Raw genomic sequence first — 12,005 nt, 5'->3', positions numbered from 1 at the left:
ATGACGCATACCCACACCCCAGTTGAGAACCGGTCCGGCACGATACTCGATCAACCCTTCTAGGGCCGGGCAGGTGTCGAGGCGGATGATTGTCGTTGTCTGTTGTTGTTGTTGTTGTCGTTGTCGTTGTTGATTTTGACCGCAGACCCCGCTGAAGGGGTGTCGACACTACATACCATACCTCACTACTCCAGTCCAAGCAAGTACCTTACCTACACTGCCACTCCCGCTCTCAGGCGAGGCGGGCGGGCAGAACAAGACATCGGGCCTGGCCCCGGAAGGCGAAGGCGACCACACAAAAGCACGGCCGTCGCGCGGCAGACGTGGGCCCACGTGACCATTACCATCACTCCCACAATACCACCACCATGTCGACGACACGTTCCAGTCCGGGGGCATCAAATCCTACTCTTCCCACCACTGCGGCGACGAATCCCTTCGTCTGCAACATCTGCCACAAGACCTATGGCCGCATCGACCACCTCGCCCGCCACTTTCGCAGCCGTAAGCTCCCCCACACACTCAGTGTGTCCATCATCCCTCTCGGGCCTCGATCATAGCTAATATGAGCACTGTGTAGATACCAATGAAAAACCGTTCAAATGTGTGGAATGCGGCAAAACATTTGCACGCGCGTAAGTGCTTTGCCTCCTGACTGTCTGTGCTTTCTCCGACATCCACAGCATCTTGTCCTGATGTTGCATGTTTTCCATGCCTGGACGAGAGGAGTCTCCCGGCTTGGTCACTCCTCTGGAAGCCACCACCTGCTGTAGCGCCAGAAGCCAGTGGCAGTATATTGAAGCTGACACGGGCCTAGGGACCTGCTCAAACGCCACGCCACGCTACACACGTCAACAGAACAGTCCGGCAAGAAGCGCAAGATTCGAGCTTCTCAAGCCTGCTCAGCATGCGCAACGATCAAGGTCAAGTGTGACCAAGAGAAGCCATGCAAGCGATGCCGGACCAAAGGCCTCGAATGCCGGGTCGACTCCGGTGCCTCATCTTCCTCGACTTCAACAGAACATCGTGTGTCGCCCAGCAGCCAGTGGGCCTCACCGCCAGGACAGGCGCAACCAACCCAGCCACAAACGTGTTCTGTACCCACAGTGCATTCGCAACCCCAGACATCAGCTCCCACCATAGCGTACGCGTTAGGAGCACCCATGCAGCCCCCGACTATACCTTATGCCAAACACAACCTGCACACTACCCACGATCCTTCCCTGGTCAACTTCCTCTCTTCCGTCGTACACCCTGATACTCCTGCTCAGCTGCAGCCACAGGCAGCCTTCCACCTCGACTGGGCGCAGAACTCTCAACCTCGAGATCTCATGGATTTCAGTCAGGACCTCAGCATGGACTTCAGCGACCTGGACACCGTCCTCAAGCGCGATTGGGGTGGCTGGCTCGACCCCTCACTCATGCCACCAGCATTCGATCTACCTGCTGATAATTCGGCGCTTCCCGGTGTCAGCACGCCATCGATAGATGACAGTATTAACCTGGGTGCTGCAGCGTACGATCGTTCCGCATGGAGATGGATTCCGAATCATGAAAAGGGCAATCAGGACCAGAGCCTGGCATCCGTCTTGATCGACAGTCATGACCCGGAAGGGAAGCTACCACGACCACGGCAGGTGAACATCATACCGCCGATGAAAATACAAGAGCGAGACAAGATTGTTGCCCTTCTACTGGCAGGCTGCGACAAATCGAACTACCAGAAGATCCTTGCTCTATTCCCTTCGACGAGGTGAGTTGCCACGCTAGTAGTCCCGACACGAGATGCCAAGCTGACGGTTGACAGAGTTCTCGATGTTTTTCTCAACGACTTCCTCCTCGCCATGGAGCACAGTATCGGGAGCTGGATTCACATCCCATCGTTCAAGCCATCGGAGACGATACCGGAGTCACTTACCCTGATGATCGCCGCGGGAGCCATTCTCGGCAGGTCAAGCCACGCGCAACGCTTTGGCTATGCTCTACAGGACAAAGCACGTGGCGCGAATTACGAGTTGTTGGAATCCGACGCCAGCAATACACGCAGACTTGCCGCTTTGCAGACCTGCGCAATCTCGCTCGGCATTGGTACATGGTCCGGGAACAAGCGCACCATGGAGCTGGCTGAAAGTGCTGCCATGCCACTCATCACCATGCTTCGCAGAGCTGGAAGATTCCGACGATCCCGAATACCTGCGGAAATCCCTCTGCCAACAGATACGTCGGAGCAATTGGATCGGAAATGGAGAAGCTGGATTGAAGCAGAATCATTCAAACGTCTGGCGTACCACATCTTTCTCCACAGTGTTCAGGTCTCGGTGGCCTTTCAGACGCCACCTCTGCTGTCATACTCGGAAATCACCTTGGATCTTCCTGCGCCGGCGTCACTATGGCGGGCCCGCTCTGCCCAGGAATGGCGCGACCAGTACTATCGACATCGACTGGCAGGAGCACAGTTACCGACGTTTGTCTCGAGTATGTGTGACGCTCAGATCATGGGCGCAGTGAGAAATCAAATTGATCTCGACCTCACCCTCTACCTGGTCCTCATGTCGCATTGGTGTTTGGCCTGGGAGTATACTCAGCTCAGCTCCGCCAACAACGCACAAGCTTCGGCCCATCTGGAGTGGGCAGGCACTACTTTAGCGGCTTCAAAGTGTCAGGAGATTACCAAGCTCATGGATTCATTCCACGCCGCCATTGTAGAGTGGCGCGTCTTCGTGCCCAAGGAAGTCCACATGATCTCACAACTACTACGCATGAACTTATGTGTGGCATTCGAGGATTTGCAGCTGCTCGCTGGCAAGGAAGGAGTCGAAGAGGCCCGAAGAGTGTTTCCGGCACTCAAGCTGTGGTTCCGTTCGTCGGAATGCCGTCGGGCCATGTATCATGCAGGACAGGTGCTGAGAGTCGCACGAAGGCCGGCTGGTCTCAGCCCAAATGCATCAAGCATTGCGACACCAGATACCCCGTGGCTGCGGGACTTCAATGCTGTCGCGCTGTATCACGCCGGCCTCGCATTCTGGGTCTATGGACTTCTTGCCAAGTCTGTTGCAACCGAGCAACAGAACACTGGATACCATGTGCAAGATGGCCAACACGGAGCGCTGCATAGCAGTTTCGGCCCTGCCATTGACTATGACGGTCCGCCAGTACACCTCGACGGCAACGACGAGGAGCTTCCTGCCATGGAGAGACACCAATTCATCAGCATCAACAAAGGTCGAGCCGTCATCTCGGCACACTCGACCTTCCCTCGTGGTCCCACGACGCTCGTCGGCCACAGCAAGGCAAGCCCAACAAGCATGATGACCATGGACCGCAAGACCGAGACGGAAGCTGCCTTACGACTAAATGACATTGTTGCTCTCAACGACTCCAAGCGGGTCATGGACGCCGTGATTGAAGCGCTCACACCAGCGAGTGCGCCTCCCGACTCGAGATCATCGCCGCACCCCTCCACCAGACCGCAGCGACCCGCCATGGTGGAAAACCTTATCCAGCTGATGCATGATTTGGGAGAAGCCGCTTCCGCTGTATGAGGCGAATGTCGTTTTTTTTTCTTTTTTTTTTTTGCATCCGCAAATCCGGGTGCGTGGGTGGGAGAGTACCTTAGCCTGTTAGAAAAAGAGGAAAGGAGGAGGAGGATGAGATGAAGATCTCCCTCCACCTTTTCACACTGTATTTTGCGTCGTGTGTAGACGTTTATGAAATGATACCATGTACAAGTTTACATTTATGAATGATGTTTGCTTTTCTACATGTACCTGAGGTTCTTTTGCTGAGAGTCTCCACTTTTACTTCCGGTTACTCGCTCACGACTGCTAAAACATGCATACATCTGACCGACGACACCAACAACAGCGCAAATCTAATCAATCATTCACGAGGAATTAAATCACTGGAAAAGAGTTTCTTTTTTTTTTCAATTTTCGTTTTTGGTAATTGTTATCTGAATCAATTCATCTCATCTCATGGTATGTTAGGTACAGGTATGCATCGCTTTTGCGTTTTTGGCTCGCCGCCAATTCTGGGGGTATCTCAGATGCGCTAATGTCTGTCAAAGAAGCAAAAAAAGCACAAAACAAGAAGTAAAAAAGCAAAAAAGCAAAAAACAGAAAACAGAAAACAGAAAACAGAAAACAGAAAACAGAAAACACAAAAAAACAACCGCCTCGCTATGCTTCATCTCTCGCTCTCGGTCTCTCTGTCTCTCTTCATTCTGCTGCCCTTCATGCAATCTCAACGCCGGTGGCGCGGACGCGGTACAAACATGTGTGTTGGGTATTGCCCCAGTTGCTCAGGACGCGGATTGCGACCCTGTTGGTGGCAATGTTGAGGTCTTGTGTGTCTGGCCAGACACGAAAGTTTTGCACAAAGTTGTGCTCGTGAATGTCGTACTTTTCGCCGGCCAGACACACCCAATTCTTCTCGCCGTTTGGCGCTTTGCCCTTGCATGCGCTGCCAGTGCTCGTGTGCCACTGGATCATGCCTTCGTTGGCCTTGTTGATGCGTTTTGCTTCGCGGGCGTTGTCGACTTGGACCCAGATCTCAAAGTCTTTGGGTGCGGAAGCGCTGTCGCGAGTGCCTGTGGATGGAATGTGTTCAATGGTGAGTTCGGTGAGGAAGATTTTGTGAGCGGTCTTGACGGTGAGTTGGGCGAGTGCCTTCTCGTCTTGAGATGGTGCGGCGCACCACGCATCTGTAGCATCCTCCCAGGCGATCAGTGCCACTGATGGTGGATTGGGGTATTGACGTGCGAGGCCGGCGTGGTGAAGCATCCATTGGGACCAGGTCTGTGTGGATGGCATTTTGGTGTCAGAGGTGTAGTGAGGGTCAACCATTGCACCGAGACCGAGACCAATGTAGTTGACTTGACGAATTCGCTTGTCGATGTTGTGGATGTAGTTGGCCTGACCAAGTGCTTGGATCTGCATGCGAGCCAACGACATGATTTCTGATTTCTCAAGCACGCCGACTGCGACGTTTCTAGCTTCTTCGAGAACGCTTATTTTGAACTTGCGCACAGTCTGCTCGAGATCTTCATGGACCGCCTCGCTGTGTTGGGTGAGAATGAGGTTGAAATCGTCTTGAGAAACTGCTCGCTTGCTCTTGACCATTTCTTCAAAGTTATCAGAGAATACTTCTTTGCTCAATGTACGGAGTTGCTGCGCGTTGGTGTCGAGGAAATACTGCCAGAGCGGAGATGCGTCGGGGCTCTGCATCTTGTTGGCTAGTGCCTTCCAGAAGAGAGGTGGAATGGCGAGTTCGCCGTCTTCTTCGGCCATGGCGATGGTGTTTGGGAGAATTTGCTGGAGCTCGTCGATCATGGCCCTGTGGATGTCAAGATGCTGCTGAAGGATGCTCGTATCATTCTCGAGACTCTCGACACGACCAAGAAGGTGCGCGTTGATGGCCCATTGATACTCTGACATGTTCAGTTGCTGGATATTGTCGGAAAACAGCTTCATCGAAGCGCATTCGCCAAAGGCTCGAGCCATCTCAATGGTAGGGATATCTCGCGTGGCGACCCAGCCAGCGGTAGAATAGTAGACAACCATGCAAAAGAGGAACCAGAACGCCATGAAGGTAAGGCCAGAGGTGATGGCAAGTTGCCAACCTTGACCGTAGATGAGCGAGATCAGGTGAACGATGCGCAGGAGGAAGCGAACAAAAGCCCCTGGCTGGTAATCACCCTCGATGGCCGGAGGGTTGATGTAGGCGGCGGAATACTGGATTGCAGTGCCAGGGCGCGAAAGGTCTTCGTCTTCTTCTTCGTCTTCGTCATCGTCTTCGTACTCTTCGATGACTGGCGTTGCTTTCGCCTTCTTGTTCTTGGCAGCTGCTGGAGTTGCAGCGCCCCGCGGACGCGCCGAGCCGCGTGGACGCGCCGTGGACGCGAAAGCAGCGTCCATCTCTGCTGTGGACGTCGTGACTTGCTCACTGACGGCTGCCTTGCCGCGGGCACCGTATGCGTGCGATTGACGCGTGGAAATTGATGGGAGGGGGGTGTTGGCGCGCGAACGCGTGATGCGGGGCGTGGCCCCAGACATGATGGTGGTGGTGGTGAGTGGTGGTGAGTGGTGGTTGCAGGGTGAGAGGGGGGAAAGGTGTCGTGAAGTGGTTATGAGAAAGAAGAAGAAGAAGAAGAGAGTAAAGAAGACAGCAGAGGAGGAAGTTATGTAGTTGCGAGAGCGCGCTAATTTGCTATTGTGATGGTATACAATAGCGATGTACCCGCATGGCCGATTGTGCTTCTATTGTGCTTCTATTGTTGCTATGGTGTTTCGAAAAAGCTGGGGTAATGAGCAATAGCATGGTGGATAGTCGTGGTTGTAACAATAGAATTGGGAAGGTATCCACATCAAAAAACAATTGGGAGGTCTGCATTTCGCTGCATTCGGCTTAGCGCGATCCGCATACGCGTGGCTTGGCTATTGACGCGCTTAAGGTACAATAGAAGCCTCTCTCTCGCGGTTGAAGATTATTGCCGCCACACGCTATCCCTATTGTTGATTTCTTGGTTTTTGCAGTCGTCGCAGAGTGCTATAGACGTGCATCGAATGCTCTGAGTGGCCTTCTCTATTGTCGAGAGGGTTCCTTCTGGTTCCATGAGTCTGCCTGCAGTTGCACAGTCGATGCCATACATAGCAGAACCGGCAACGAGCATAGGTACTCACCATATCTGGCTGCCGCTGTCCATCATCTGTATGTAGATATGCTTGGTGTGTGCAGGACCGCGGAGATAAATTGAAGGCGAGAAGTTCACGCTCGCGTGGCTCCCAGATGCACTGCAGCCTACCTCTATACCGCGCTCCGCGAGCGTTAATGCCACAGAAGTGCAGAAGTGGAAGACAGGGAGGTCAATCGAGATACTGTCCACCCCCAATGATGAGAGTGGACAGACTATCGACGGCCATGTGTGAGGTAGGCGAAAAGGGCGGCATCTTCCGCTGCAAGTGAGGTCGGATGGAAATGACGTCCACTGTTCGTGAATCAGGACATCCCTCAAATGTACATGTTACACCTGACATTGCACTGTACCTGTAGGAGGTAGCCTGGTACACTCAGAACGAGGTTTCTCCAGCCCGAAAACAGCACCAACAACCTCACACAACCACAGGGCAGCATTGCAGTCTGTCCCTAAAGCCCTTCAAGTTGTACGGAACATCGTTTCGCTTCACCTGTATGTTCATGTACTTCTACCTAGTTCTCTACCTTACTAGTAGTACTCCACCTGGTTCCACTTGGTAGTTCTAGCGCGGCTGTCCAGGATCAGCAGCCTCCACAATTGCTGCCCCGAAGACAACTTTCACAGCTTCGCACACAACCACCACCCACACCCACACCCACACACTGCAACATTCAAAACCAACAGCAAGAGCAACACGACGCACACCACAGACGCTCATTCATCGCCGAACTACGTCTATCTGAGGTACTGGAAATTGCAGCGCGCCGCCATCGAGCCCGTCGCCGAGGCGATCCCCGCCCTTCCCCCCAAGTCGCCCAACATCACCATCGGCTCACCCCCCATAAGGTATCACGCGCGCTTTGAGGTTGACCAAACTCATCCACACGTTCAACACTCTGTCAAGCCCCCACCAAGTAGCCACCGCATTCTGGAATAAACACACGCGGTTTGGATCGGCGAGCCCGCGCTGACTGTCGAGCGCGCTCGCGGGCCTACGCTCGTCCTTATCAGTCCATCGCCTGAGCGGGGATCTCAAGCCTCCTTGTGATGGCCGTTCGTCGCTACACTCGGGACGAGCTCCTCGCTCTATCGCGCAGCACTCTCGTTAGTAGGCCTGACGACCTTCCTGCCATAGAACAGTGGATAGAGTACGTGTACCTTGAGCAAGACGGCAAGAGGGAGAAGCTAAGGATCGCCCATAGTGAACAACCCCAGGCCGCAAATCACGAGCGCCATAAGAGCAACGATGGCGCACTTGGGAAGAGCAGACAGCCAAGGGCCGGGCTCGCAGGAGCGGCGGCAGCTGAGGGCAGTCCCATGGGTGCATTCAGCACTGGTCGTCCTACTCTATCCTCGAGAGGGAGTATGCTCAGGAATGCTAGTGGTGGTATGTATAAGGTGATGGCATGGAGTTGGAACATGGGCTAATCGGTGCGCAGACGATGTCTCACTTGGACCACCACGGAACATGTTTCCCAGCAGTCGGACACTATCCAAGGCGGCTGACCAGCAAGATAGGAATGCTGGCGATACTACGCCTCACGATGACCCGGAATCGATGCGCAGTCGTTTCTTCTCTGACCGCCAGTCCAACCGCAAGAGTGCAATGGAAAAGGAAGGCATCGAGAACAAAGATCGCTGGAGCAGCGTGCGCGATAGAAGACTGCAAGGAGAGCTTGAAGAGGACAAAAAGACATTCACTAGGCAGGATAGAGACAACGAGGCGGATCGCCGCAATGGCTATGGTCACAAGGAGGATCCGCGCTGGAGCAGAGATGACAGAACGAATGGAAACAAAGCAGCAGGTGGTGGCTGGCGCGATCGAGAGGCAGCCCGCCGCGACAGAGATCACCAGGAGAGGGAACCAGAGTGGATGGACGATCCAGTCGTGAAGAAGGACCAGGAACTAGGATTGACTGTGCGAACACAAGATGATTTCGAGGAGTGGAAGAGGCAGATGTCGGGCAAGCCGAAAGCTGAACATGTACTGGCTTCCGAGCCTGTTCCTTTGCCCGCAGCAGAGCAACCCAAGCCCGGCCTGAAGTTAGACGTGTTCGAGGGCGGGTTCTTTGGTGGCTTCAAGAATGTCACGTCGGCGACAGCCCCTGGCGCCTCTGCACCATTGATGGCAGCCGCGTCGGCTGGAGTCAAGCCTTTGGGTAAAGGCAAGACCAGTCGATTTGCATCCATGTTCAAGCCTCCAGAAGCAGAAAGTATCCCTACGCCTGCACTGGCCGAGGAGTCGCAACCTCAAGCGACGAATGGCGCAAGCTCCAAAACGGCTGAAGACCAGGAAGGCTTCAATCGCGTATTGGCGATGCTCGGTGGAACTAAAGTCAGCAACGGCCCACCTATGCCTGAGCCAGCACGAGACCTCGCACCGTCATATGCTGAGCCAGTGCCTACATCGCCTCCACCTCCGCCAAAGAGCATGACTTCGAGTGGTACCTTGCCGGGAGGGCGCAAGAGCCGCTTCACGGACATGTTTGCACAAGAGAAGAACCCTGAACGCATGCAATCCACACAATCAGGCAGTCCGCCTCTCCAGGGAGACGGCTCATTAGAGGGCTCCAGAAGGAGTCCTCCCGAGGACAATGGTCTGTACGTGAAGCAACGGTTGCCAGCTCGACCGCCCAGTCACCAGAACATTTCTCGGCCACAAGGTCCAGAATCAGCAATGTCGCCTGACCCAAGCGGCATTCCCTTCAATGCGCTACGCGAGCAGCAGCCGCGCCCATCCTCGGGCCGTCCCAACGATCATTACAACAGGTTCGAGCCACCCTTGCGTGGTGCGGCTTCGCCTGATCGCAATATTCAAGATTTGCTCGCACAGCCGCGCCATAGACCACAGCCGACCAGCTCTCAGAGCCAGGACCTGCTGAATCTGCTCAAAAATCCGGCTTCACGACCACAATCTCAGCAAGCGCTTCCAGTGAACGGTGGTATTGATCAAGCAGACCTTGAGCGTTGGCTGCAACATCAACAACCTACACAAAGTCATGCACCGACTCAGACGCTTGCGCCGAAGCCACGTGGTCCCCAGCAACCCCCCGGAGGCTTTGAGGAACAGCTGATGCGCAACTACGGTCAAGAGCAGCAGCGTCACGAGCAAATGTCGCAATTGCAGGACCGACAGCAGACCCGCGCGCCACCAGGATTCTACAATCACGAACAGCAGGACGCCATGTTCGCACAGCAACAACGTCATGTGCAGCAGCAAGCCCAACAACAGGCTCAACAGCAGGCTCAGCAACAAGCCCAACAACACGCACAGCGACAAGCTCAGCAGCAGGCTCAACAACAAGCAGAACGCGAAGCACAACAAGCGCAGCTTCGCCGCCAACAGCAATATGCCGAGATGAACCAGCGACAGCAGATGCAGCAGCAGCAACAACAGCAGCAGCAGCCACCGCGGCGCATGTCTGGCCACCCTGTACTCCAGCAAATGCATATCCCCCCACAACACAGTCAGCCGGACTTTCATCAGCTCACCTCCCCTATCGGTGGCGGAGCACCACCGCCTCCAGGATTCAATCAGATGCCACGATTTCCTCCCGGCTTTGCCAACGTGAGCAACTTTCCACCGCAGCAACGAGAGCAGCCGCCGCCCGGTTTCAACGGTGGTCCCATGTCCCCTCCCGCATTGAGCGGAGGTGCACCCCCTGGCTTCTTTGGAGGACCCCCGAGTCTCCCTCCGGGCTTTCATGCGATGAGGAGTCCGACTGAAGTTCCGGTACGCGGTGCGTACGATGAATACATGCGACGCTAGACCGAGGCCCGGTCAAGTCACGCTGCTGCAGGAAGATCAGAGCGGCCTCTCCTCTCGAGGAGCTCCGTGATGAAGTTTCGGAGAGTTTGGTGAGTTCGCTCTGGTGGTCAGGCAGAGTCGGTGGCTCTGGTGAGGACTGAGTGACTACTTGGGGTGGGGAGGCCAGCAGATGGAAATGGCCGAGGTACACTACGGCTGTGTACATATAGGCATCACTCACTCATTTATTAGCAGAGAACGGACTATCTCTCGGCGCCTTTCTCTCGTATCATCTCGTATTCTCTCGTAGAACGTCTCTCGTGGATCCCACATACACAGACTCCTCCTAGAGAGAGAAGAGAAAGGGAGTGAGTGAGTGAGTATGTTAGGGGTCTCGTATAATGGCTGTACTATTTATTAGTACCTAGGTAGGGTATGTATTTATGGCTGCAGTCATTTTTCGATGAAGTAAACTTGGTAAGGTAAGGTACATGGTTACAGTAGGAGGTCAGGCAGGTGGTTGGTTACACAATTGCCGCCCCGTCTCGGCGTTTGGAGTGAGAGTGCCGGGTTTTGCCGTGTGCCCTAACTGCCCTCATCTGGGGCAAACAAGAAAGGATGGAGAGTGGACCCTCGGGGCCAGGGCTAGCTGCAGGGTTCAGGTGGTAACTTTTTTTGGGGGGTTTTTTTCCCTTTGCATGGCATGGGGAAGGGGGAATCCGGAAGGGATGTTGGTTGTTACTGTACATAGGCGAGTTGATTTTTTGGACTGATAAAAAGTGTGATCTGCCGGTCCGGAGTGCACTTTACCTAAGGTACGTATGCTTGTGCTTGATAGGCTCGGCTGGGTTGGGCTGGGCTGGGCTAGGCGACGGTTGTATATGGAAGGTAGGGTTAGGTAGGGCATGGTTAGGTAAGGTACTTGGATGTGATGGAGGGGGAGTTTAGAGGATATCTTGAGGGAGAGAGAGAAGGCTGAGTATGAGAAGGAATTATAGGTGTTCTACGCTCGTTCGTAGGAGGTAGGGCCAGGATGAAGATGTGGTTTAGGGCAAGGGAGAATAATGTGAATGGAAAGTTGGAAACCGTGGAAACACACCAAATAGAGATAAGGTGCGGTAAGGTACATACAGGTAAGGATGATGAACCTTGCTGACTCATTCATCCTGGCGGGCAGGCGGGCGGGCCTGGATCGTTGAAACCCGCCGGCGCTCGCCCTCTTCTTGAGACGAGGCTCTTCGCAGCGGGACGACTTTGACGCGGAGAACACCTCAGGTACTAACTCCCGACTTCAACTCACTTTGCCCATCCTCCTCCTCCATCATCACCATCATCATCAATATCATCGTCAATATCTTTATCAGGAGATATCCATCAGCAGCAGAGCCGAGCCGCGTTGACTCTGCGTCGGTAGCCGTCGGACTACTGCAACTGTGACCCGCCGAACAAGCCGGAAGCGAGCCGTCGTGCGCGTTGCACGTTAGGGCTATAGGGCTCGGTAGGATCACGACACACCACGAATACAGAAATATACACGGATTTAGAGTCGTACCGGCCAGGATG

At 54.4% G+C, this 12,005-nt stretch overlaps 3 protein-coding genes across 3 annotated transcripts; 2 read left to right on the top strand and 1 right to left on the bottom strand.

Moving 5' to 3' along the window:
• Positions 1–1,655: 1,655 nt before the first annotated feature.
• Positions 1,656–3,053, top strand: SEPMUDRAFT_16778 (uncharacterized protein; the record flags this gene model as incomplete). Its single annotated transcript, XM_016908285.1, has 2 exons — positions 1,656–1,753; positions 1,808–3,053. Coding segments are annotated over 2 exons (1,344 nt in total), but the record flags the coding sequence as incomplete, so codon positions are not given.
• Positions 3,054–4,232: 1,179 nt separating this feature from the next.
• Positions 4,233–6,053, bottom strand: SEPMUDRAFT_72063 (uncharacterized protein; the record flags this gene model as incomplete). The annotated part of the gene is made up of 1 exon (XM_016909967.1): positions 4,233–6,053. One exon carries the CDS (start codon positions 6,051–6,053, stop codon positions 4,233–4,235), a length of 1,821 nt encoding a protein of 606 aa, XP_016757516.1.
• A 1,034-nt stretch (positions 6,054–7,087) lies between these two features.
• SEPMUDRAFT_92042 (uncharacterized protein) lies at positions 7,088–10,397 on the top strand (the record flags this gene model as incomplete). Its single annotated transcript, XM_016910577.1, has 4 exons — positions 7,088–7,842; positions 7,897–8,081; positions 8,134–9,902; positions 10,053–10,397. Coding segments are annotated over exons 1-4 (2,400 nt in total), but the record flags the coding sequence as incomplete, so codon positions are not given.
• Positions 10,398–12,005: the final 1,608 nt, after the last annotated feature.

Source organism: Sphaerulina musiva (genome assembly GCF_000320565.1).
Source record: "Sphaerulina musiva SO2202 unplaced genomic scaffold SEPMUscaffold_10, whole genome shotgun sequence".
NCBI classification, from domain to species: Eukaryota; Fungi; Ascomycota; class Dothideomycetes; order Mycosphaerellales; family Mycosphaerellaceae; genus Sphaerulina; species Sphaerulina musiva.
The sequence above is the reverse complement of the archived record's forward strand: the minus strand, read 5'-3'. Positions and strand labels throughout refer to the sequence as shown.